The 27,198-nt window shown below is 39.8% G+C and overlaps 1 protein-coding gene across 2 annotated transcripts in view; it reads left to right on the top strand.

Moving 5' to 3' along the window:
• The window catches only part of LOC122981723, a 930,226-nt gene that overhangs the window by 9,729 nt on the left and 893,299 nt on the right, over window positions 1-27,198 (top strand). The window contains exons 5-10 of one of the 2 annotated variants that reach the window (XM_044350413.1): window positions 304-5,600; window positions 5,742-5,961; window positions 6,880-7,112; window positions 7,326-7,598; window positions 7,697-7,803; window positions 8,128-9,168. In XM_044350413.1, the coding sequence (XP_044206348.1) occupies window positions 304-5,600; window positions 5,742-5,961; window positions 6,880-7,112; window positions 7,326-7,598; window positions 7,697-7,803; window positions 8,128-8,339 (6,342 nt within the window). In that variant the 3' untranslated portion in view covers window positions 8,340-9,168. Of the gene's footprint in view, window positions 1-303; window positions 5,601-5,741; window positions 5,962-6,879; window positions 7,113-7,325; window positions 7,599-7,696; window positions 7,804-8,127; window positions 9,169-27,198 lie in introns of those variants that run through there. The other variant, XM_044350415.1, reaches the window with a different exon arrangement.

Here is a 27,198-nt window from a genome sequence, read left to right as displayed (position 1 = left end):
CCTACAGCTGTCAATCAAAAAAGAGAGGCACTTGTGAGAGCAGCAAAAGCTTACTTTTAAAAAATACTTTTTATGATTTTTGTCTAATAACTATGAGTTAATCAACTTTGGAATATTTGAGAGCAATATAAAATCCAGGAATGAAACAAATCATAGGTTCCTGACCCTTGGTATATACAACTGAAGAAAATCCTTTTACAAATATAGCATTAGAAAACCTTACAATATAAAATATGACTGCATTTTTAATTCATGTGCATCCCCTCTTCTGTATTCTTTCTTTGTTGTTAATGTCCAACGTAGCTTGCAGATGTGGAGCAGAAATTCAAAGAACTTCTTTCAAAATACAAAATCACAGAGAGTGAAGACTTGCAGGACTGCGGGCTTGAGGACAGGATTAAAACACTTCATAATGAACTGACGGTCCAATATTGCAGAGAAAACAAGCTTCCAGTGTGGTCTCAGTTTACGTTTGACCATGCTGTGGGATATGAGGAACTTTCTCTGACTGAGAAACTCACCATTCTTGAGGCAGTTCTGAAGTTAACTCTTCAGGGCACCGCTGAGACTGAAGATGAAAGTGATCATTTACTTCACTGGGATAAAAAGTATGAGTTCCTTTTCTGTTTGGTTGAGGAACTTTACGTCACAAATCCAACTCTGGCTGAGCCGATTTTCTTGAGAATTCTTGATGCAGTTTCAGAGCTTTTACCAAAAAGCAGAGAGACTCTGGTTCAAATACTGTTCAATAACATCTGGACACCAACAGAAATAATGCTCTTCATTCGCAAAGCTTCATCGATAGACCACAATCAGATTCCCCAAGTCCTCCACATGGTACAGACCTACAGGCTAAGCTGCCTCCTCACTCTCTCTGCTCTGAAGAAGCAAGAGCCACTAATGTTTCTACAACAACAAGTAAGAGAAGACAAGGACAAAGATACTGACACCATTTTGAGGGAACTCTGTGAATCCCAGTGCCCAGAGAATATTCTGACAGTGATCGAGGATGTTCTCAGACACATGGAAACAGAACTTCCAAAATATCAGGAGGTGGATCTTACTGAGAAGAATATAGAGGATCTCAAGATAAAGATTAAATCTCTTGATTGTGCAAACCCGGATATCAATACTCTGAAGGAAGTGTTGATTGGAATGTCTGTAGCCGTGCAAGACAGCACAACAAATGAGCCCAAAGGCATTAAAGGCTATTTTCCAAGACAGACTCAGCTGGCATCATTACTTTTGCTCCTACTGTCACAGCTAACTGAAAATAAAGGCTGTCTCCTTGAGATTGGCACAGGTGAAGGGAAATCTGCTATCTTGGCAATGTTTGCTACAATCCAGGCTATTCGTGGAATAAAGGTGGACATTGTGACAAGCTCTCCAGTTCTTGCAAGACGGGACCAGGAGGAGTGGAAGAAATTTTTTGAAAAGTTTGGTGTCACATCATCTGTAGTACCCCCACCCCTCTCCAAACAATCTTCCCCTGTGGAACCAGATAAGTTGTTAGAAGAGGCATACAAACAACAAGTTGTGTATGGCACTGTTGGTGCTTTTGCAGCAGACACATTAAAACAAGAGTTTGAGAGGAGAACTACCCGTGGAACAAGAGGATTTGAGCTAGTGATAGTGGATGAAGTGGACTACATGACCTTGGATAATGGAGTTCAAGTGACATTCCTGTCTCATGAAGCCAGCAGTTTGAGGCATATGGATCAAATTCTTGCTAACATTTGGACAATGACATCTACTTGTCAACCAATTGAAATGCTAGATACAGGTGAGATAAAATGGGCAACAAGGATCCAACATTTCCATAAAGCAGCAACATCTGCTGTTATGGGATCGGAACCATCTGACAGCTTCTCAGCCTTTGACATTTTGCTGCCAGGTGTAGATTTGGGGTTCTATTCATCAGAGGATATTGAGATGTTGAGGCAAGCTATGAGTAAGACAGAAACAGAAAATACAGGTGATGACTACCAGGATGACGGCTGGAGAGCGATTGAACAAGTCATGAAGAAAATAGGAGTTTCACAACAGTATGATCTGCTGCGTATATTTCAGGAAGTAATGGAGAACAGTGTGGCTTTTGAGTGCTATTCTGAAGAGAACAACAAAGCCAAACGTTACAGGACTGAGGAAAGACATGCTGACTTAGAAGTCAGCATGTTACTCCTTGAAAATGGATTAGCATGTGAAATCATGTCAGAAAAATCTCTCATTGAAGCAACTGTGAGTGCAGTAAAGTCCTATATTAAGTACTCAGACGAATGTTCTTATTCTAAAGAAAACGGAAACTTCATCTATATCCCTCATTTCTTGAGGAAATATGTTGAAAATCAGTTACCAGTGTTTGTTGAGAATGCCTTGAGGGCCATTGAGATGACTCAGGGCAGAGAGTACATGATCGACATTTCACGAGCTGCTGCCAAAGTATCTGCCAGTGATCCTGACCAGCATCAGTATGATGCCATAATTCCAGTGGACTTCAAAGCAAGTGGGGTGTTGGAGAAAAACAAGAAGTGGGGTAATGGACTCCAGCAGTTTTTGGAGATGAAGCATCAGCTTGCAATTTCACCTTTGTCCAGTGTGACCAACTACATGTCTAACTGCCATTACTTTAAACGGTACATCCATGGAAATGGCATATTTGGTGTTTCTGGCACATTAGGGGGTGATGCAGACAAAGACTTTCTGAAAAGGCATTATAAAACAAAGAGCTATACTATTCCAGCTCATCGTCATAAAAAAGTGGTTGAGTTGCCAGCCCTGCAGGTGAATGGGGGCAATGACCAATGGATCCAGACTGTTTGTGATACTACCTGGAAAGCAGCAAGTAGAGGACAAGTTGTCCTGGTGATATGTGAAGATGTCAAGACAGCAAATGAGCTACATGTGAAAATGCAAGACGAAGAGAGATTTAAGCCACATCAGATCACGATGTACACAATTAGTGAGAGACACAACATTGAGAGAGATAAATTTAGTGGAGGGAGGATTATCATTGCAACAAACCTTGGAGGGAGAGGAACAGACATCAAGGTTGAGGAAAAAGTAAATGAATGTGGTGGCCTCTTTGTGCTTCTCACACACTTCCCACGCAATCGAAGAGTGGAGAAACAAATCTTTGGTCGCACTGCTCGGAAAGGAAACCCCGGCATGGTCCAGATGGTTCTGAACCAGGATCATCTTGCACCAGCTTACCAAGGTCAGTCTGTTGAGATAATGCGACAGCTCAGAGAAGAGTATGAAGTGAAGCGTATAAGTGAAATGGAAAGTGATGAGCTGGTAGAAATAGACTTGAAGGGAGAACTTTTTACTACATTTTGTCAATCCCTCAAGGACTTTGAACAGAATTACACGGAGGAAGAAAGAAAAGATCTCTCACAATTGGAACCTAGAGATATACCTGATCATCTCAGAGACTATCAGGCTAAGTTTGATTACCAGCCAGCCCTGAATGCTTTGAAAGAAGCATGGGCATTGTGGCTGACTCTTCATGAGGAGCATATCAACAGACATGATGACATCCATGACCTTCAGACAGACCTCATCAAGACAATGAATGAAACTAAGGGAAAGCTCTTGCAGGGGGAAAGTGACAATTTCTATGATCACATTAAGCAGGCCATTCTCAGGACTGACCTACACTGCAGAGACAAAACAAATGACTATGGAGCTAAATCCTATTGGCAGAGGGCAGCAACCTCTGACCCACTGTACAAAGCTGTGGCACTCTATAACCAGGCATACATCACCATCAACCTGGCCAAGGATGACTATAAAGCAGAGGCAAGGAAACTGTTGGAGCAGGCTAAAGAGCCTGTCGATGTTTATATCTCAGAAACATCAAACACAATGGTCTCCTGTCAGATGTCTGTTAATGACAACTTGAAACCACACAGAAACAACTTTCAGAGTCAAATGGAGGCCAGAATGAACATCTTCAAGTCGTGGAAGACATACATTGATAATGCATTGAAGAAACTTGTGAAGCTGGAAGAAGGCAACAGTGGTGCAAAAACAAAGGACTGTTCAGTCTACATGTTGTTAAAGGAAAAAGATTTCATCATCACAAATGAGCTAATGGCACTCTATGAGCTTGGCCTTGCTATTGTTTTTGAAGTGGAAGAGAAACCAAAGTTTTGTTTTGATGCTCTCATTTGCTTCTTCATCGGAGCAATCCAGGTGTTGGCTGGGGTTCTTGTTTGTGCCTTTTCATTTGGCACTGCAAGCCAGTTTGGACTTGGCCTGATAAGTGAGGGAGTATCAGACATGATCAGTGGAATAGAGGGCATGGTAAAAGGTACATTTAGCTGGGCAGAATGGGCAATAAACAAAAGTATCAGCATTGGTATTTCTTTGCTTACTGCTGGATTCAGTGCCATCAAGAAAGCTGTCACTTCAATGGACAAGGTAAAATCTCTGCTTAATGGTACCAAGTCCTTCACAACTGTTACCAGTGGAACTGCTGAGTCTGCCATCTCCTCATTTGGTAGAGAAGCCTTTGGAATTTCAACATCTTCAACAGTTTTAAAGCAGAACTTCAAACATGCTGCCAAGTACGCTGTACAGGAGATAACGAAGCAAGCTGTGGTCACTGGTTTGAACTATGCAGTTGATGAAGGCCTGAAGGCGATCTTTGAAGATATTTTGAATTCAGCTTTTAAGGATGTTGTTACTTCAGCAGTGAAGCAGAACCGTGACTTGGATAAAGCTATCACTGATTTCATCAGCTCACATGTCCCAAAAGCAGCCATGCAGAAAGATAGCTTTAAGATTGGCAAATTGGATGAGGAAGAAATGACTAAAACAATTGCTGTATTAACTGAAGATTTAATTCCTGACCTTATGATGGACTGCACAACAGTACATGAGGTTATCAGTGGACTCACTAAGGTGTGCAATGGAGTAGGTATTACTGGGGCTGCCAAGTTATGTCTGACAGTTGCAGATCAAACCACCCGTTTCATTGAAATACTGAATTCTGTTCCTACAAAAAGGGTCATTGATGAAACTTTTGTTCCTACTTTACTGAGTGAAATTGAGGAGCTTCAGCGAGGTGAGAAATATGATCAAGATGGACGACACAATTTACAAGATGTGAAACGTCTTAAGGGCAAAATTCTGAGCACCCTTGCAGACAGTGTGTCCCAAGCATTTATCAAGGCTTGCTCTGGACATATGACCTCCCTTTTGACAAAGCCATTGAAGAGCAAGTTTAACAAAGCTACTGGTGAAGCTGTTGGCAACATTATGGGCAGACATAAAACTCAAAGTTTTTTTGATGACCAGAGACACAAGCACAACATGAGATCAGCCAGTCGCAACACTGAGAAGTCGCTTACAGAGAAGGAACGGATGGATTTAATGGATTACATGGAACACATAAGCAATGTAGATCACCCTGCCACAGATTTTGACATTATTGTTCTCACAAAAAGTGGCTTACTCAACGGTAGAGGGATTCACCTCACTGTCATTGATGAGCATGGAAACAGACTCTCAGAGGAACGTTACAAAGGAACAGACGAGTCTGCTGGCAACATCACACTACAGCTGACAAAACGAGCAAAAGACCTGCAGCCACCAGAGTAAGTTCACTGAGAAAATCCCACTGATAATTCCAATTTAGTTATATGCAGATTAAGTAGTACAAAAACATTATTATATAATATTGTGATATTTGTGGATTAAAAGGTATACATTCAGATATTTTATTTGTTCTTTCTCAGGAAAAGCAGTTTCTTCTCGTGGATCAAAGCAAAGATCACTTTACAGGAGCCACAGTTTTACAGCGGCCATTTTGACATCGTTCAAGATGATGGTACAGTGGTCAATGTGAATTCAGAGCACCAGAATAGTCTCTATCATGCAATCGCACAAGCAACTGGAAGTGATCGAAGCGATCTTAAAGGAGCTGCTGTGAAGCTTCATGAGAAAGTGAAAAATGAAGTGAGTATCCATCTTAGAGGTTGATAACATTTAATGTAAAGTCAGTGTAACAGCACAGGGGGAAGAGTGCTGTGAGTGTATCAGGGGGCATGGACAGAGTCAGATCTCCTGTAGAGATACTTTACTGCAGGAGTAGTGTAAATAGAAATTTAGTTGCTTTGATCAACATTCATTGTAAATCATCAATCTTAAAAATAACATTATTACTTAAAAAATGAAGTTTCAAACATCTATAGATGCTACAGAGCTTCTCCTTCCAGCTGCAATTTAAAGCAGCTTATTTTAAAGCCTGTTTGTAGTCACCTACTCTATAATTGTTGTAGCCATATAGTGCTGGAGTTGAAGTTAAAGGTCAATCTGAGGCTAGCAAGGGCAGAACATCTACATAACAGCATTACCTAACTGTTACACCTGACAATTTGAAAGTAGTTGCAGTCAATAATAAATAAGCTCACAGAAATCCCACAGATGAGTAATATGATAATGTATCATCTTAGTTCTGGTAACTGATCAATACTCACTAGTCCTGCTGAGTAGAGATTCCTGGGGACTAATCAACTTCCTCAATTTTCAAACTTTAGCCTTTCCACTAATCTATAGTCTGGTTATATAGTAGACACTGACTTCATATATTCATGTTGGTGCTGTTTTTATTGAGATCTGGGGACTGAGCTTCTTAGCTTGATCTTAACTAATGAAAATGTTGACTTAAATAGAAGTACAGTCCCATCATGCCAGTGTCTCTTGCTTAGATTGTCAGTTGTAAATGTCAAATTTTCCTGTTTACTGATTAGATATTCCGGCAGATAAAGCATGATGGGATATTAGTCAGAGAGCAACACCACTGTGACTCTAAGGATAAATTCTGTAAATGTGTGCATGTGAGCAAATCACCATATTGAGACACTTTTTGATCAGGTTCAGGAAAACTTTGCTTCGTACACACCGATTCTTAAGCTTCAGCGAGGCTATGACTACTCCCACAAAAACCCTGGAAAATACACCATCACCGGAGGAGCGAAGCCAGGAGGAGCCAGCCATTCTGAACTTCTTACCAAAGAGGAATATTTGAAGAGTACCAGCTTCATTGAAACTGATGAATGTGATATTATCAGAAGCTATAAGCTTGCATCTGTTGAAAAATACAAACGGTGAGTCACTTTAATAATCCCACAAGAGAATAGAATACACTCAAACCTTTGTGTTCTGAACTGGTCACATAATATAAATATAATAAAAAATTGTGTTTGATTTGTCAAAGTGTAACTGATATTCAGTTATTTGATGTCCATGAAGTTAAGTTTCAATAAGGTCATAATATATAAGGGCCATGGATGAAACAGTAATGTATTTTTGTTTACCAGTTTGAGAAATGCTCGCGGATCTGAGAACAACAGTGGAACAGTGAATGCAGACCACGTTCCCTCCAAGGATTCCATTCGCAAAGCTTGGGAGAGGACAAAAGACAAACCTGAGCTACAGGAGCAGCTCAAAAACAGTAATCCAAAACTCTATGAAATGATAGAGAACATAAAAGATGACAAAAATGGGCTGAATCTTATTGCCATGGAGGTGTTGGCCAAAGATCACAAACGTGCTCTGACCATGGGTGCAAGCCACCAAGCCAAGAAGTGCCGGTAAATAATAGATTTTCCCCTGAAAGTTCAACCAGATGAATCCAGTGATCTCGTACTTGACCTGTAGATGGTGTTCTTGTGTTCCTCTTACCTCACAGGGAGCTGCTAGCAGAAAGTCTTGTCAGTGGAGATGTGGAGACAATGCTGAAACAGTCTATGATTGTGGCTCACCCTCTGACCTCACAGGAACTTATGGCTGATTTAGGTAAGACCTAGCTGGCGTGGTTTATGTATGCTGACAAATTAACACACAAAGTCTGTAGTGAAGAGGACAGAATATAATCTTTTATCGAATTAAGGGATTCATTACTTTCATACATGCTGCCTTTTAAGTTACTGATTTGGAAATTGATAATCATACTATCATTATGTCATGCTGTTATAAGCTATACAATGAAGTAAAGAGGCACTAAACTAATAAAACAGGAGACTACACTTAATAACAAAGTGCACTTGGGATGCACAACCATAACCATGCAATATTTAAACACTTTCCTACTGTTCATTGCACCCATCATTGTGCTTCCAGGTGAAAACAGAAGACCACATCATAATGAGATGTCAAAGGAAGGCATCAGGGGCTACTACAAGGCAGGTTACACCAATCTTGTGACAGTGTACAGCCGGCAGGGACTCATCGATCAGAATCAGAAAGATCAGCTGATGGAGTGGCTGAATCAAGACAAACATGAAGATAAAAACACTCCTGAGTACCTGAGTATCAGGGATTCCTTAAAGTAACTGTTAAACCAATGGAAACATAGAAAAAGAGAGAATGATGGTAGATGCTAACTGATTATTGTGATAGTAATGTATTTGGACTCATATTCTGGTTGTGGTTATGTGTTAGCGAACACTGAGTCTTAGTACTTTGACAGCTTCCTGTGCCTCACCATATATGGCTATAAGTGACAGGAAGAAGATGGAGGCAATGTGGGATAAGGGAAATGGTGGTAAAATATAATTCTTTGACCACCTTTCGTTTTTTTTGGTGGTGGGGTTTTTTGTTACCTCTGAGTCAACTTTTGTTTTTGTTTCATTTGTTTCATTTCAGCAGAATTTAGTTTGTCATCATAGATAAAGTATTTTACATTTAATGAGCAGCAAAGTGTCTTTGAATACATCAGAGTGAGTCAAAAGTCACCATCGCTGTACGTCGGCCACGGCTTTATCAATAACAGAGACGGTCTTTGATGCATTAACGATTCCAAATGCTGCTGTAATATCATTATAGCTTCTTTTTTATTTGAGAAATAGGTTTATCTCTTAAAATATAAACAATTGATGTTATGCTGTTATGCAAACGTCTTAAGCAAATGCTGCACACTCACATACTCACACACAAGCACATACATGCATGTTGTATTTTCTTGATTTTATCTGTATATTCAATAGTATCTACATATTCTATATATTCCAGTTTTTAAACTGTTTTTATTTTATTTTATTATTATTATTAGGACTCAGTGGGTTTTATCCTCTATCTTATGTTGTGCATTCTGTTTATCCTATTTTCACTTTATTTCATCTTATTTTTATTATAATCAAATGGGTTTTATTCTCCATCTTATTTTTAAATGTTTTTATGTCTTTTTTCATGTGAAGCATTTGGATTTTGGAATTTTTCTTTACTGAACTGAACGTCTGTCCAAGTACACTCTGATTGACTTGATTAACACAGTAGGTGTTGTAATTTACATAATTAATGTTACTATAACTCCACCAGTTTATCATTCTGTCCCTTTTTTAATTTACATAAACCAAACATCTTCTGGTGCCACCGTATCTCTGGTGTTCTTTAAGATGCCATGCTGAGGAGTGATGTGATTGATCTACTCATGAAGTGTTGAGCCCTGAGCGGTCTATAAATATTCATGCCTGATCAATACTTGTTGGATTTTCGTTGCAACTGTTTATGAATCTTTGTGGAATTAATTTGACATCTATTATGCTGGAAATCATACTTTTTGTGTCTCTTTGATTATGCATTTTTCCTAAACTATGTCCTGCAGATATAATTAAACCAACTATACTAATCATTGTTTCACCACTCAAAGCTCCTGCTATCCAGGCGCGAAAGACTCTTGTTGGATGGATTTCTCAGAATAAATTCTGGCAAGATCATGTTGTTGTCCTGTGACTATTTGAAACACCTAAAATGTCTTACAACATCATCACACCAACATCTACACAGGCAATAAGAATGCTGAAAGCAAACTGGATCATTAGTGTATCTGAACTGGAGCATCCTCCCATCAAATCCATCTGGATACATGGCTGGTTAATTTAAAGAGGAATGACTGCCAAGCAAAACAACACTGAGCAGAGATGTTAAGTAACAAACATACTCAAAATCATTGAAAAGAAGTGAAGTTGTGACTCAGAAGAAAGACTTTTAAAGCAGAAAGTTGAGTTAAATATATATGAACAACATAACGACTGATACAAGTTCAAACATATTCCATCCAGTTTTTGCCACTCTTGAGTTAATTTCAGCCTTTTTCTGGAACACTTTCCCATCAGACTGAGTTCTCCAGTGGAGGATGTTAAGCTCATGTTTTTGTACGTCCTTCCTAATCTATGAAATTTAAATGAATGAAATAAAGAGATCAAATACCAGCAAGAGCAGAGAGACAGCGGTCAAGAAGCAGTGAGTGTAATAAAGGTCCTGTCAGTCATTTGCTGGAAGTTCAACTTGCAGGTCATATGATCCACAAAACTGGACGTGAAGGATTATATTTGTTATCTGGAGCAACAGAAAACCTTTTTCCAGGTAAATCTAGATGTTTATATTTACGTTATATCATTTAGCAGATGCTCTTACCCAGAGAGACTTACTGAAGGCCAACTGCAGGAAGAATCCCTCAGGACCATCTTGGGGTTAGGTGCCTTGCTCAGCAGCACATTGATAGCAGCTCAAACTCTCAAACTATAATAATAATAATAATAATAATAATAATAATAATAATAATAATAATAATAATAACAATAATAATAATAATTTTTATTTATGGAGCACTTTTCAAGCAATAAGCATAAAGTGCTTTTCAAGGGAGAGAAAATTCAAAATAGAACAACATTAGGGACAATTGCAAGAGGTAAAATAATGAAACACAAACATACACACATATATGCATTTATCTACACAAGTTAAAGATAAAAACTCTCATGACCATAGAAATGTGTTCTATCAGCTGTTAGGAAAAGTCATTCTATAATTAAAGCTGCAAGCAGCGTTGGTCGGGACCTCGCACTCTGGCCCGTCGGAATCAGATCATTTTGCCTTTTAAAAATGAGGGATATTTCTTATAAGTGTGGTGTGCTTTTATTTTGAAAGTTTGATTGAAAGGTGTACTGTCAGGTGTGTAGAGACAATAAGTAACTGCAGCTGGACACAGAAAAATACTCATATATTTGAATGGAGAGTGTGAGCGAACCCACACCTTTTTGAACATTTACTGCTTCCACATAGTTTTAGATACAAACTTCATTTGAACTTTAAATGAGTCACGAGACTTTGACCTACAAATCTTGAATTTACATGTTTTTTCTATCTTTTATTGTTTTTGAGATATTAGAGTGTGAGTTTTAAAGTCTTTTCTTGCCCCTCCTGTGATTTTATAATGAGTGTGTATTGCGGAATATATCACAGCACTGAGGGAGTGACATCACCAGGAGCAGTTGGAGAGGAGGATTTTAGAGTACGCTTCTTGTGAAATCTCCTCATAAATCCCATGACTTTGGCCAAAGCTTACATTAAATCATATTTTAGTAGGAAATTTCGTTGCAATTCCATTGATACAGGTTTGAAAGTGGTCAGACTTATAGTTTAGACGTCAGAAGCCTCTGTTTGACACAATGTTCATGCCCATAGATATCCTCCCCATTGGTTTACATTGTAAGGGTGATGTGGCACTGCAACTTTCAGGGTTTATAAAATCCAAACCGTTCGAGTTATTACAAAGTTTTTAACAACTTTTTTTCAGCATACTGTCATAAGTCATGTATTAAAGTTTGAAGCTGATACCATTAATACCCTCAGAGGAGATGGCGTTTGTTCAAAATTGGAGCAAAGTCTTACTTTGAAAGTCTGATTGCGGACTTCCTGTTGGATTTAGGTCAGGGGTGTCAGTGTATGATTTGTAGGTCTTGATGAGACAAATAATTGAGTTTTGGTTTGATCTCTCTACGACATTCCTACGGGCCGTGGTGGCCATTTTAGTTACATAGGTGGTGCTAGAGAGTACATTTTGGCACTTTAGGGGTTAATTTTTACATTTTATCAAATATTTCACCAGACCTGATGTGTGTGCCAAATTTGGTGAGTTTTTGAGAATGTTTAGGGGGTCAAATTTAGGGTTTAAGTGGCGTAATAATAAAGAAACAAACAAACAAACAAACACACGAAAAACAATAGGGCCCTCACCCTTAGGCGAAGACTACTGTTTTACAGTAGTCCTCTGCCTTTTGGGCTCGGTCCCTAAAAATATGTTTTAAGATGAGATTTAAAGGCAGTGACAGAGTCAGCTGATCTGATGCCGAGGAACCAGTACTGCAAAAGCTCAATGTTTGTTTTAAACCTGGACTCTGGAATAGTCAGAGACCCAGACTGGCAGACCTGAGGGGGCTGTATGGACAGTACAGTGTGAGGAGCTCAGTTATAAACTCTGGTGCCAGATTATTCAGAGCCTTGTATGTGATTAATAGCACTTTAAAATGGATTCGAAGATACTGGAAGCCAGTGCAGTGAAGCCAAGATTGGTGTGATGTGAGAGAATACTCCAGTACTCAGTAATCAATAGCCAGTAGTCAATACTCCCACTGCTGAAATTTGAACAATTTGGAGCTGCTCCATAGTTCGACTGGTCAGGCAGGTAAACGAGGCATTACAGTAATCAAGGTGGGAGGATATAAGAGATGTATAATTCTTTCTGTAATACTGAAGGACAGAACTGATCTAATTCTGGAAATATTTCTCAGTTGATAAAAACACAACTGGACTAATTTCTTTACATGTTGCTCCAGGCTCAAGTTACTGTCCAGGATAACACTCAGAATTTTTGTAGCTGACTTTATGTTGAGAGTGAGGAGGCAGAGGAGAGGCTGTGTTTGTTCTGAGACGTGTTCAGGGCCGATGATGAGAACTTCTGTCTTGTCAGAGTTAAATTTGAATAAGTTCTGGGACATCCAGCTTTTTATGTCATGTATACAAATATGTAAGGAGGCTAATTTACTGGTGTCAGAAGGTTTAAATGACAGGTACAGCTGTGTATCATCTGCGTAGCTATGGAGGGAGATGTGATGACGGATCATCTGTCCCAGGAGTAACATGTAAACAGAACAGGTCCCAAGAGTGATCCTTGTGGTATTCCATGTTTAGACTGAACAGTTTGTGAGATAAATTCCCCAACAGTAACAAACATTTCCTGTTGGTACGAGAAAAACCAGTCCAGAATGGTTCCAGTAATATCCGCCCACTGTTTTACTCTGTCCATAAGGACAGAATGGTCGATGGTATCAAATGCTGCACTGAGGTCAAGCAGTAGTAACACAGAACATGCACCAGAGTCTGCAGCCATCAGTAGATCTTTGTGACTCTAAGGAGGGCAGTTTCTGCATGTTAGTTTGAAACTGGCAGGTAGTTTTTAGGTCTGAGGGGTTTTAAACCTTGTCCCTTCAGCAGCGGTTGAACACAAGAGGTTTTAAAAATATCTGGGACAACTCCAGAGGTCAGAGAGCTATTGATGATGGTCAGCAGTGTTGGGCTGATTGACTCTATTGCTTCTTTAAGCAGTTGTTTTTGTTATGAGAGTCTCATAAGTGACACAGTTTTCCTAAGAGCCTGCATATATATTGGTCTAGAATAATCCATCACATCCATGGAAGGGATAAGGAGGTTGACTACAGAGGCGGGAGGAGTGATATTTACCCCAATATGATCAGTCTTTTCTATGAAGAAGGTAAGAATTTTGTCACAGTCGGCTGGAGAAGACACATCAGCAGTAGGCAGAGGAGGGTTTACAAACTGATTGATGATATTAAACAGGATTCAGGGTGGTGCTGTTTGGCTGAAATTAGCTGTGAGAAATACTGGTCCCTGGCCTCCCTTACCTTACAACTGTAAGAAGTTAGTAATTCTTTTAGTGATGAATAAAGAACCTGCAAATTATTGGACTTCCACCTGTGTTCAACTTTTCTACAGGTTTTCATTCATCCATGGAGCTGTTTTGACAGTGGACTTAAGTTTAGTTTTAAAAGGAGCAACCATGTCCAGGGTGGATAAGCATAATTAATTAAAGTTTTAACTGGTCATTTGTGTTAGAAAGAATGGGCAAATTGTTACTAGCAGTGTTAAAATATAATACGGCTAGTAAAAGTTTTGCCTGTAAGCTCAGAATGCTAACCACTACGCTGCCACCACTCAAACAAGTGTATATGCTGTGAACCACAATGATGTTTTACTGCTGCAATTCACAAGCTTATATGCATGTTTTGACTATCAGATTCAGCTGAACTGAACCAAAGTTTAGCCTCATTGGGATTTGATCACACTCTTGTTGGGCCTCAAACCATGAGGTCACACAGAGAGGGCCTACATGTAACCTGTGAGGCCTGACCACGAGGTGCTTTATTCCTTTGTTTTCCCCGAGATAAAGGAATAGCGCCAAAAATGCTGCTTAGACAATGGGAGTCCATTGCAAACTCCATTTCCAAGGATGCTTTGCAATTTTCACACCTCAGCAGGGAGCAGTCAACATACAGTCTCATTGGCGGAGACGCTCCTGCACAGCGGAGCGTCCTGATGACGCAGCCGTGACATCACCGCCCCTTTAAAAACTGAACGGGCCCTGAAGCACACGCCTTTCCCATGTCACTGAGGAACTCCTGTTCCTCTGTGAGTCAGCTGACTAAAGGGGTACCCCACGCACGTGTTTTCTCCTCATCGAAGACTCCCCTCGCCGGACGAGACGAGACTTCGCCCATGTTCACCCGAACACATTCCCGGATCCGAGAGAGACCACTGCTGCAACCAGCGTCCTCGAATTCCCTAGAGACGGAAGAAACGCTTCTTCACTGAGTCGACTCTGCTGTTCTCTCCGCCACGCCGCCGAGAGCCAGCTGCCATGCTTTTCGCCGACCGTGCGAGAACGGCCACCGTCTGCATCCGAGCCCAGGACAAAGCCGGACATAACGACGGATTACACACAAACCCAGCTCACTTTCTGAAGCGACCCAAGTAAGAGGCATAAGTCTGGGCAGAGGCAGTGTTAGTTGTGTGTTCTTATCAGCATCAGTTGCTGTTGTTTAGCATTTAGCTCTTAGCTTTTGCTATTGTTTGTTGTGCTGTTGACGGACCGCCAAGTCCATTTTTCTCTGTTTACTCTTAGGAGTATTTTAAGTTTGCTGCCTGTTTAGTTGTGTTCACCACACTAGACTGTTTTGTGTTTGTCCCGCTCGGGACTACTGCTGTGTTTGTGCCATCGTGAGTCAGGAAGTAAGTTGCTTTGTTGGTCAGAAACCAGACAACGTGCGTTACAGACTGCCGTCCGTACGCGTCTGTGGACAAAGCCGCTTCTCTTCCTCTCACGATCGCTTTCTCTCCTTCTTCCTTCTCTCTTCTGACTAACACATACACGCATGCACACACACATACACGCACCGACATCTTTTGCACATCTGATGGTCAGATAACGTCGGACAAAGCTTCGCTTTGTCTTTCTTTATCCGCCATCAGACACCTGTGTTTTTCACAGAAGTGGGTGAGTGCAAGACGCTGTCCGCCAGGCGGCGCCGTCTTGCTTCTGTCTAACCAAGACACCGCCACATTTCTGCCATCAGTTTCTCGCGCGACGTGACTTCCTCCCATAGTCACGTCCGCGTCGCAGACCGACGACGTCATCACGTCAGGCCCCGTCGCCATCTTGTCACACGCACGCTCACACACACACACACACATGCATTCCCCTGCATGTGTCCAACCCTGTACATAGCTGTTTGTGTTTGTTTGGTAGGATTAGATTTTAGGATAGTCGTTTATTGAATTAAGCATTTGTTAACTTTGTTAATTTTAGCAAGTTTAATAAACACTGTTATATCTTTAAAGAGAAGTTCTTCTGTCATTATTGTGTGTAATATTGTGAAAAGTGGCTGATTGAAGGAGTCAGAGCTCAAATTCACCCTTCTTTGTTCATCCTTGAATGTTGATATCTCTCAGATATTAACATTCTAGGTGAACTCCCATTTATGAGACTACCTTGTCTGGTTATTGGTCCCGGTTTCCGGGTGGTGCCCCATATTCGTTAATTCATATTAATAATTCTATTGTCATAATTAGTTAATTGTCCTTGATAATTGATAATTATTGCAAATAATCAACTGTGTTCCTCACAGATCCAACAGTTGGTGCCCGAATTATTGATTAAGGTTAACAATATCTTATTTTCATAATTCATAATTATCTATGATAAGTATTAATTATTGCTAATAACCAAACGCACTACTGCCCGTCCCAACACTCTTGTGATTTATTTGCAGTTTTACATTTTACTTTCAAACATCTGATGCATGCAGGGCTGAGAGGTCAGTCTCACAACATCCTACTAGAGATGAACTGCAGGTTAATGAGCTCATAACAGGAAGGGAACGAGAACTGAAACACACTGCTTGAGCTGTTTCTCACAGTATCAGCAAAAGGGCAGCCATACCAGTGATGAAAAATGGAGATAATATAGAGACTGTGTGGTGTACATGACAGAGAAAATTGCATTATTACAGCCACAGACAATATTAAAAGGTATGATCTGAGCAATATGAAGTCTGCTACAGAGTCTCAGAGGCTGTGAGTTGTGGTTGGAGGAGGAACTCCATCATTTAGAGAAGTGAGTGAGTTTGTCAGTGAAGGAGGAAGAGAAGCAGCATTAAACCATCAGAGCTTCAACATGAAAGTCCGACACAGTCTGATCTGCTTCTTCCTCCTCAGTGAGTTCACTCTGTATTTCTCTCTTTCTTTAACAAATCAGTTTATTTCTTTATTTACAGTCAGTCTGAACTTTTTTCACTATTATCTGTCAGTGGTTTCTGTGGTTAACATGGTGATCAGTCACTTTAATATGAAATGACGACTTCTTCAGTTACTTCCAGCTGACTTCACCTGGTAAAACCAAGGAACAACTAACCATAAATCATAATGTTAAGTTTTGTTATCATTGGCCAGTTGACAGTTTGTAAGTCACATTTGTTTCTGTCTCATTTTAAGAATTTGCCTAAAAAAAGATTCTCAAACTATCTTTCAAAAAGAAGAAGAAACCTGAGCGTCACAACCACAGTAAATCTGCCGTCAGGCTGAAACCAACAAAGTGTGAAACCAACAAAGTGTGAAAACAACAAAGTGTGAAACCAACAAAGTGTGAAACCAACAAAGTGTGAAAACAACAAAGTGTGAAAACAACAAAGTGTGAAACATCAGTTAACCCTGTTAGACCAGAAACAGCTTTATGAACTTTATAAACCTAAAAATCATTTTTCAAACTACAATATTTTAGAAAATGCAAACTTTTTAATATCTTTCTCATTTCACCTGCCGTCACAGAATACTTGAGATAATATTTGTTTTACCTGATTTCAGCAAAGCAGTTTAAAGATCAAAGTGTGATTTTAATGCCTGTTTCAGTGAGGAGAGAGTAGGAGCTGATCACTAACTACAGCTGCACATAGAAAAGCAACTGCAGCAACTGGAACAGCTGAGAGTCTCACAAATACAGTAAACGCTGTATAAGTTTAACTGACTGTAGATCAGTTCAGTCAGCTGTCTGTTCTGTTCAATAGGAACAAACAGTGAAGATGTACATACATGAACATGTTGAAATCTACAGACACACATGAGCTGCTGGTCTGTGGCTGAAGTCTGGACTTCAGAAATAATCTCATTCTTTGCACCAGAGTCTGTGTGAAGGTTTTCAGTTTTCAGTTTCATTCTTGTTGACACATTTATTTCTACAGCAACTCAAAGTTCTTTATAATAAAACATAAAAGACAAAATGTAAAGGAAACATTGTCAAAAGGCACATTTATGGAGTTAAATAAATGTATAAATAAGAATGATACTATTAATAAATAAATGTTTAGTGTGAGATGATTAAAAAACTAAATTGAATTGAATAAAACGCAACAAACAGAAAAGTCTTCAGTCTTGATGTAAAAGAACTGAGATCTGCAGCAGAACTTGAGTTCAGATATGTGGAGCATAAAACCTGAAGCTGCTTCTCCAGGTTTAGTTTGGACAGAAAGCAGACCTGATCCAGACCACCTGAGAGTCTGGATGCTTCATAACGCAGCAGCAGATCACAGATGTACTTTAATGAGTTCATTACAGCATAAACATCTACATTTGCAAAGTAGTTTTCTTTCTTCTTTTGGGAGCATCAAAGTGAAACTGAGTCAAATCAAGTTATGAGCAGAATGTGAGACTGGTTGAACTGGGCAGCTCCCAGTGTGACTCTGTGGTTCTGTAAACATGTGAAGCAGGAAATATTGTGATCAGACTGCAGCATCTTACAGGAAATACAGACAGTAACTGTTGATTGTTCTTCTTTCCAACAGGCCTCATCAATGCAGAAATCCCTGTTCATGAAAGAACTGAAGGAGGAAACATCACAGTCGCCTGCAACTTCAACCTCTCTGGAAACAAAAAGTTCTTTTGTAAAGAAGAATGTGAAGAAGGAAATGTTCTCATTGAAACAACTGATGTCAGAGCTCAGAGTGGCAGATACAGCATGGAATATAAGGAAGGATTTTATCCAGTATATTCTACAATTCTGTATGTGAGCATCTCACAGCTGACCAAGTCTGACTCAGGACGGTACAGATGTGGTTTGGAAAGAACTGTGTTAACTGATGAATTTTCAGAGTTTGAGATCAGAGTCTCAGATGGTGAGTTTCTAAGTTATGAAAATATTCTTACTGAAGAAAACTGTAACTGTTTACTGACCACTGATGATGTTTCACATAACCTCAATATTCAATATTTGGTCTAAAACATGATATTTTCATCACTTTGTACGTTGATAACTGCTCCTTTAAAACCTGATAAACTCAGTGACTCAAGCAAAGATGCACTACAGTGTAAAACAGTATTAATGAACCAATCACCTTGTTTACTTCTGCATTCTTATCTGCATTATTATTATTATGATTAAAATGTTTTGTTTTAGTTTTCTCAAACAAGATTTCTGTGTATCAGTATCTGATTTTTTATTGTTCACAGCTCCGACCACTTCAGTCCCATCAGCCTCCGCTCCACCAGGAAGCTTCACACCTTCATCATCCTCCCCTGAAACCACAGAGCAGTCTCACCAGCAGCAGACTGACAGACCAACAGCACCACCTGCACCACCTGCACCACCTGCACCACCTGCACCACCTTCACCACCTTCACCACCTGCATCACCTGCACCTTTAGGTACATTTACATGTTCAAAGGTTATTTCTCTTTCTAATGGCGACTCTCAGTCACAGCTGAGTGAGAACTTGGAGTTCATACAAAGCTCAAAGCCTCACTGGATGATGATCATTTGTATCATCTTTTCAGTTTTCCAGAAAGACAGAAGAAATAAACCCTTTAAGAACAAGAACTTTGAAGGGTGAAATCTGATCAAACAGAAGCCAGAAGTGAGCAGGACGTGAGTTTTCTATATGAAGAGTGTAGGAGACCATTGAACTACAGGATCTGATGCAAGATGAAAGAGTGAAATATGAAACCTGTGTAGATTGTTATATAATGATAATCATGTATTCATATATATGTATAAAGTTAGAAATAATATTAATACCGGCTCACATCAGATCCAGAAACAGTGAAGTTATGATGATATATATATATATATATATATATATATATATATATATATATATATATATGCGCTGTATACTGTATGCAGTGCATTAATGCATAGGTAACATATTATTTGGTTATTTGATTATAATGATTTGCATATTTGACTGGTAACTGTACAGTTATCCAGGAGTTACAACTATTTTGACAGCATTTCATGAGTCGTTTGGGCTCCACATATACAACTACTGCTCAGAATGACACTACTTCATTTTGCAACCCAGAAATTATGTTTATATGAGACTAAACTGTTTCCCAGTGACGTTGTGTTATCGAATGTAATCTAATGTTTATGACAAAACATATCTGCTGTCAGTTTAGTCGTATATGAACGTAATTTCTAGGCGACAGAGTTGCATATTGAACCCAGAAACGTTCGTGTGAAACAAACTTATTCTACCACTCAACCTGTCACAGGTGTGGAGCTGTATGTGCGCGTGACTCTGACCATCATGGTTGTCCTGGTTTCACTGAGTTTGCTGATATTCTGCATGAGGAGGACCAATAATAATAAAGGTAAGACAACAGGAAACACATGACACCATTTACAGTCACACTGTACTCTTTAAACAGGACGATGGTTTCTTCTTGTGAGGAAAACATGATTTTAGCTGATTTTAGTAAGACCATGGATCATGCTGTCTAACAGAAAAAACAAACAACAAACAAAATTTAAAACAACCAACATGATGCTTAAAAAGACTTTAAACAACCAACATGATGTTTTAAAAGACTTTAAACAACCAACGTGATGCTTAAAAAGACTTTAAACAACCAGAGGTTCCATCTCTGTCAAATGAATCTAACGGCTGCTGCAGCAGTTCTGAGGAACTTGTTTTCTCTGTTTGCATCGTGTCACAGAGCTGGAATAAGTGTTTTCCTCTTTATTTCCTGAACGTTAGCTTTAGTTATGGCAAATATTCCAAAGGCAAGCTCCTCTAACTCAGCTATTCCCAAAACGTTTGCCTTTGTTCCACAGACGTTTACAGGAAATGAAACCTGTTGTGGTGTCAGGACCTCGGTGGTGAGATTACAGCTGGTGGTGTATGAGGCAGAGATCACGACCTCTGTCTCTGTTCATATATGGTCTCTGGTGCTGGATGTGAATGTCGTGCAGAGACTCCTGCTGTGACTGCTTTTCAGTCTGGTGCAGAGTAATAAATCATCTGAACAGCTTTGAACATCAGTTTTGGCGTCTGCTGACAGTTTTGGACTAAAACTAGAAATGAAACTACATGTTTAGTTCTTCTCTCTCTGACTGAGACGGATGTTTGTTCTTTCAGATGCTTCTGCAGATACAGAGTTGATGTCTGTCACAGAGGTGAGTTTGAGGTCAATTTGTGAAATCTGAGCATCATTATCTGATATTAATGCAAACCAAGCGCCTCCTCTCCTCCTGCAGGCCAACTGAGTGAACGAGGAGATCAGAGAGGACAGACGGAGCAGATCTCCTCCTGAAGCGTCTTCAGCTAGCGTCTACGCCAACTTAACCAAACCAACTGAAACCACCAGCGACCACAGCTTGACCACTGCAGCCAGTTCTCAGCACAAAGTAAGAAACAACTGTGGCAGCATTTTATCTTTGGGCTCAAAAAACAGAAGCTTTAGACTGAATCCTTTAAAAAACTCAACATGGTAATAGTTTGATTTTCACACATTTCACAAAGAGACGTGTATAAGTTATATCTCAGATATAAAGAGATGTGTATAAGTTATATCTCTGATATACAGAGATATGTGTAGGTTATATCTCAGATTTAAAGAGCATCACCGATTTTAATTAGAAGTTACTCAGATAAATGGAAAACAACCTCCGGTTACACCTGTCAGCATGTCAAAATCAATAAATCAATCAATCAATTTTTATTTATATAGCGCCATATCACAACAAAAGTCATCTCAAGGCACTTTTCACATAGAGCAGGTCAAGACCGTACTCTTTAATTTACAGAGACCCAACAATTCCCCCATGAGCAGCACTTGGCGACAGCGGTAAGGAAAAACTCCCTTTAATGGGTAGAAACCTCAAGCAGACTCTTGGTGGGCGGCCATCTGCTTTGACCGGTTGGGTTGAGAGAGAGAAAGGGGGGGGGGGGCAGAATAACAACAATCATAACAACAACAACAAGCATAAGCATCAATAGACAGGGAAGGATGCCATCAGGACTGTGAAGGACCGCGAAGGCTCGGCCCAGAACCCAGGGGTTCCTGTGAGATGAGAAAGCACAAAAAACTCCAGGGAAGAAGCAAAGTTAGTGACATGCATTGATGTTACATGAATGCATACAGATGGAGAGGAGGAGGAGGAGAGAGGAGCTCAGTGCATCATGGGAAGTCCCCCAGCAGTCTAGGCCTATAGCAGCATAACTAAGGGCTGATCCAAGGCGAGCCTGGTCGGCCCTAACTATAAGCTTTATCAAAAAGGAAAGTCTTAAGCCTATTGTTGAACATAAAGAGGGTGTCTGCACCCTGGACCCAATCTGGAAGATGGATCCACAGGAGAGGAGCCTGATAGCTGAAGGCTCTGCCTCCCATTCTACTTTTAAAGACTGTAGGAACCACCAGTAAGCTGCATACTGGGAGCACAGTGTTCTAGTGGGATAATACGGTACTATGAGCTCTTCAAGATATGATGGTGCCTGACCATTAAGGGCTTTGTAAGTTAGGAGAAGGATTTTAAATTCTATTCTAGATTTTACAGAAAGCCAATGTAGCAAAGCTAAAATGGGAGAAATGTGATCTCTTTTTCTAGTTTTAGTCAGAACACGTGCAGCTGCATTCTGGACCAGCTGGAGAGTCTTTAGAGACTTGTTAGGGCAGCCTGATAATAAGGAATTGCAATAATCCAGCCTAGAAGTAACAAATGCGTGGACTAGCTTTTCTGCATCTTTTAGGGACAGGATGTGCCTGATTTTTGTGATATTACGTAAGTGAAAAAAGGCAGTCCTTGAAATTTGATTTATGTGGGAGTTAAAGGACATATCCTGATCAAAGATAACTCCCAGATTCCTTACGGTGGTGCTGGAGGCCAGGGTAATGCCATCCAGAGTAGCTATATCATTAGATAATGTGTTTCTGAGGTGTTTAGGGCCAAACACAATAACTTCAGTTTTATCTGAGTTTAGTAGCAGAAAATTGCAGGTCATCCAGGTCTTTATGTCGTTAAGGCATGCTTGGAGTTTGTTTAACTGATTGGGTTCATCTGGCATCATTGATAAATTTAATTGGGTGTCATCTGCATAACACTGAACATTTATGGAGTGCTTCCTAATAATATTACCTAAAGGAAGCATATACAAGGTGAATAGTATTGGTCCAAGTACAGAACCTTGTGGAACTCCTTGTCTAACTTTTGCCTTCACGGAGGATTCATCATTAACATGTACAAACTGAAATCGGTCTGATAAATAGGACTTAAACCAGCTTAATGCAGTTCCTTTAATGCCAATTAAATGTTCCAGTTGGCTTAAACACCTTAGAAAGGTCACATGGCCTTAGTGAACTCACATTTAGCAAGACTGTGCTCTTTTACAGAGTTGGTCTGTATTATGCATCATTATATAATGAGTTACTCTCTATGCCAAAAATTATTTAACCAAAAGTGTTTCCCTTAATAGTGTGTTTAATGAAAAACATATATAATCAAACAGTTTTTGTTCACAGAGAGAAGTAAGTAACTTGCTGCAGGAACTGTACCAGATTGTGATCATTTCTCGATAACAAGCCACAAGCGTCCGTTATTTAGAGGAGGAAGTCTTCAGACTGTGTTGAAACTTACATGAGAAATGGAGCATGTGATGACATCATTGATAAAATACTTTTTCCCACGATGAGAGCAAGTCACAGGACATGAGGGGTCACTGAATGAGTATTAAATGATGTGAATCATATGCTATGACTTCAGTCACCAGATCTCAACCCAACTGAACACCTACGAGAGATTAAGGAATGATGTTTTTTTGAAGAATGATGCTCATCCCTCCAGTAGAGTTCAGAGACTGTAGAATCAATGCCAAAGCTGATGAACATGCAGCCACATTTTGGCTTTTGTAATAACTGGCAGAATTGTGCAAAACACACGTCCACATTTATAATTCAATTTACTGTGATTTTCCTGGTAAACAAATCTTTTATCCATGGTGGACATATACTGTAAATTACTTCTGTAGTTCCATGTTGGATCAGTTAGCAGGGCAGATATTCTGCCTACAAGTAGTTCTGATAGGACAGACACAGAACTACTCTCTGGAGACTGAAAACATGATGCTGTCATTAGTCTTTGGAGCCGTTTCTAAACAAACTAACGTGACTAAACTCTTCATGATGAAGGAACATGTCACCCAAATATAGAAAATCAGCAGAATGATCCTTTAAGTATCTTATTATGTCAATTATCTATGTTGTGCAAGTTTCAAGGCTCTGTGAGTTGATTTTAATAGCACACTAAAATGATCTAAAACCAAATGACCCTTGACAGGACTGAACAACTCATTTAAAACTGACAGCAACACTTTCATTAAAATGGCTGCAGGTAATGTAAGTAATGTAGGCACATAGGATTTACTGGCCTGACTGTAAAACCATCAGAGTGGTCCTTTAAGGCTCAGATGATCTCAGTCCCAGCAAACTGAATTTAACAGAGCAACGTTTTGACCTAACAGGGATCTTTATGTAGACACAAACACATGTGATCAGCATGGCTGAGAGTCAACCTGCTCTCAGACTGGACCAATCAGAGCACAGCTGAATTACGCTGTCTGATGCTGTCAACTAGGAGACGAAACACGCCTCTATGGAAAAGGCGTGTTTTGGCCTAGTTTTGCTACCATGAACTCCTGAATAAGTCACCTGTTACCCCACAAAGTAATGTAGTTAGCTGATGATGCTAACTCTGGTCTCAAAAGTACTCAGGTTCTGTTAGCAGTAAACTAGTCAGTTGGACAAACACACGTTCAGTCCCTTCCTGATACTTTTGCTTTTGAGGTTTTGGAAAGACAATAAAAAAGTTACAAACCCTTCAAACTCTGTGGACTCTGAATGTTGCCCTAATAGTTCCTCATGCAAACTGCTTTGGCATGTGAAGGAATCCAAAGCGTCTCAGACCTTTTTAATGCTTAGTTACAGCTGCTAATCCCTGACTACACAATCACTGCTTGGGAGATGATGGGTTTATTATAACAGATTACCTGGTGGGCTGTTTCAGGTGTGATGTCATTCTTGTCACCTTGCTGAAGTTGTTGATTTTATTTTCAGTTCTCTGTCGTCTAGAAGAAGTCGGGTCCAGTCTCCACATGTGAAGAATCCACCTGCAGGATCAGCAGGGATTAAGAGCAAACTGCTCTACATTCACACAGACGACACAAATGAAAGTGTTTAGATGTCAATCTGTATTCATTGAAGGTCAAAAGATACATTCACTTTTTCATTTTGTGCATAAATGTTTTTGTGAGTTTATCTGAAGCTTATATGAAGCTTCCCGACACCCGTCCACGTCTTTTTAGCATCAAATCTCTCTTTATGTACCTCATATGGACACCTGACTGTGAAGATGTAGGTCAGTACAAGACACAGGCCTCTAAAACACGTCCTCATTGTAATACTCTCTGCAATAATAGAGTTGTGAAGTGAGAGAAGCAGTTTCAAACCATCCTGCTTCTGGAAGTAAAATTCCCATTCCTGTTTTTCCATTGATGATGTGATTCTGTGTCACTTTGGATGAGAATGTTGTGCATTTTGGCTTCTTTTTTTCTTTTATTAACTATTTTATTTCCCTTTGTGTTTATTCATACATGTACACACATATATACATATATAAGTAAAATTGCATTGCTGAGCTTTTGAAAAATACCACAAGCCAAAAAGTTTGGGAGCCGCAGGTTTAATCTTTGATGAGGCATATGTGGTTTATAATCTCATCATTATGTTATTTTATGTAAAATTTGAATCTGAAAAGTAACTAAAGCTGTCAAATAAATGCAGTGGAGTAAAAAACATCAAGTATTCACATTAATTATTTTCTCTATAATGTCAGAAAATAGAGAAAACTTGGCTGAGATATTTTCTAACAGTCCAATGTGACGTCTTCAAACGTGTTGTTGTGTCTGACCAACAGCCCAAAACCCAAAGATCCAGTTTATTATTATTTGTGACAAACACATCAGAGGCATCAGATCCTTACATTTGAATAGCTGAAAACAGAAATGTCACATTTAGTTGCAGATTAATTTTCTGTCAATCGTCAAATTAATTAACGGACTAATCACTGCAGTTCTTCTGCTCAGATATCTACAGAATTAAATGCACCAGTGTTCTGTAACTACCACTGGTGGCAGCATAGGGCGCTGTGCTCACTTTAACAAAGCACTGTCTTCTGTTGTGACTCCACTTCCTCTCCTGCAGACAAAGATAAATGAACGCAGCTTTAGGGTGCGTCTCAAGTCTCTTATTTTATGTCTCCTCGCTGCTCGCCTGAACCGGACGTTGTTCCTGATGCGCCATTTTGACGAGCGTCCCAAGTCTCTTATTTTGCTCGGAGGAGCGAGGAGCGAGGAAACATGAGAGCAGCCTTCATGGAAGTCTTTTACCAGCCGACACGCCCCCTTATTGGATATCAGTTATTGATTGGACGCTGCAGCTGATCAGACTGATCTGATACATCACTGCAGTTTCACACCGAAGTGGAGACAGATTATAGATTCAATTTAAATGTTTCACTCCCAAGTTTTATGCTTTACTTGTTTTCTGATTCATCATTGTTAAAATCTATTAATTGTCCTTAATTGATCAACAAAAGAACCATTAACAACTTTCTTCATGTATTAGAAAGATTTTTCTTTTCATGATGTTATTTCCTCCATTAAACTGTTTCTTGCTGACAGACAGACTCTTCCTGACTTTAATTTCATCCATAATAACAGTTCAACACATTTATATTTTACATCATTTATCGTCATTTACATTCAGTCACATGTGAGGCTGAAAATTCCTGAACGTCGGGTTTGATATGAGTTACATCATTTCCATTTTCCCTGAAACATTTAGCCAAATACATATTTCCCAGTGTTCAGGAGACACTCTGATCATATTCTGGGTTATTGAATGATGAATTCACTATCAGGATTATCAAAAGATACAGATACAAATAATCAATAAATAGTATAAACGCATTCCGCGCACAGAAATGGTCCCTGTGCCTCTGAGCAGGACACAGTATAAATACAGAATGCAGGTTTTTATTTATGTGTTTGTTAAACAGGAAACAGCTGCAGAGAGGAAACAGCTGCTCTAGCGGTGATAACTGTGAACCTTTATTAGTATTAACACAGTGCACATGTGTGCAGACACAAAACTTCTACAGCTGTTAAAGCCGACTGACAGCTGATCCAGCTGTGATCAGCTGATCCAGCTATGATCAGCTGTTGGCGTCATCAGAAACGGACGTCGCTTCACATGACGCTTCAGAGGAGAGGACGTCTCATGTCTCTTAAAACACATTTCCTTGTTTCCTCTCCTCGCTTGGTTTCCTTGCGTCTCTCCTGCGTCCACGGTGGGAGGGACTAAGACGCAAGTGAGGGAAACGTGGATGCAATTTAAGAGACTTGGGATGCACCCTTAGTCTGTCATGTGGTCCTTTTCATCTGTGTGACGGTGTAGCAGCTGCTGCATCTGGGACACTCAGGAGGAACAAACACACACAGAAAGAGTTCAAGA

The sequence above is a fragment of the Thunnus albacares genome, chromosome 5, assembly GCF_914725855.1.
Source record: "Thunnus albacares chromosome 5, fThuAlb1.1, whole genome shotgun sequence".
NCBI classification, from domain to species: domain Eukaryota; kingdom Metazoa; phylum Chordata; class Actinopteri; order Scombriformes; family Scombridae; genus Thunnus; species Thunnus albacares.
This window is presented reverse-complemented; position numbering and strand designations above follow the sequence as displayed.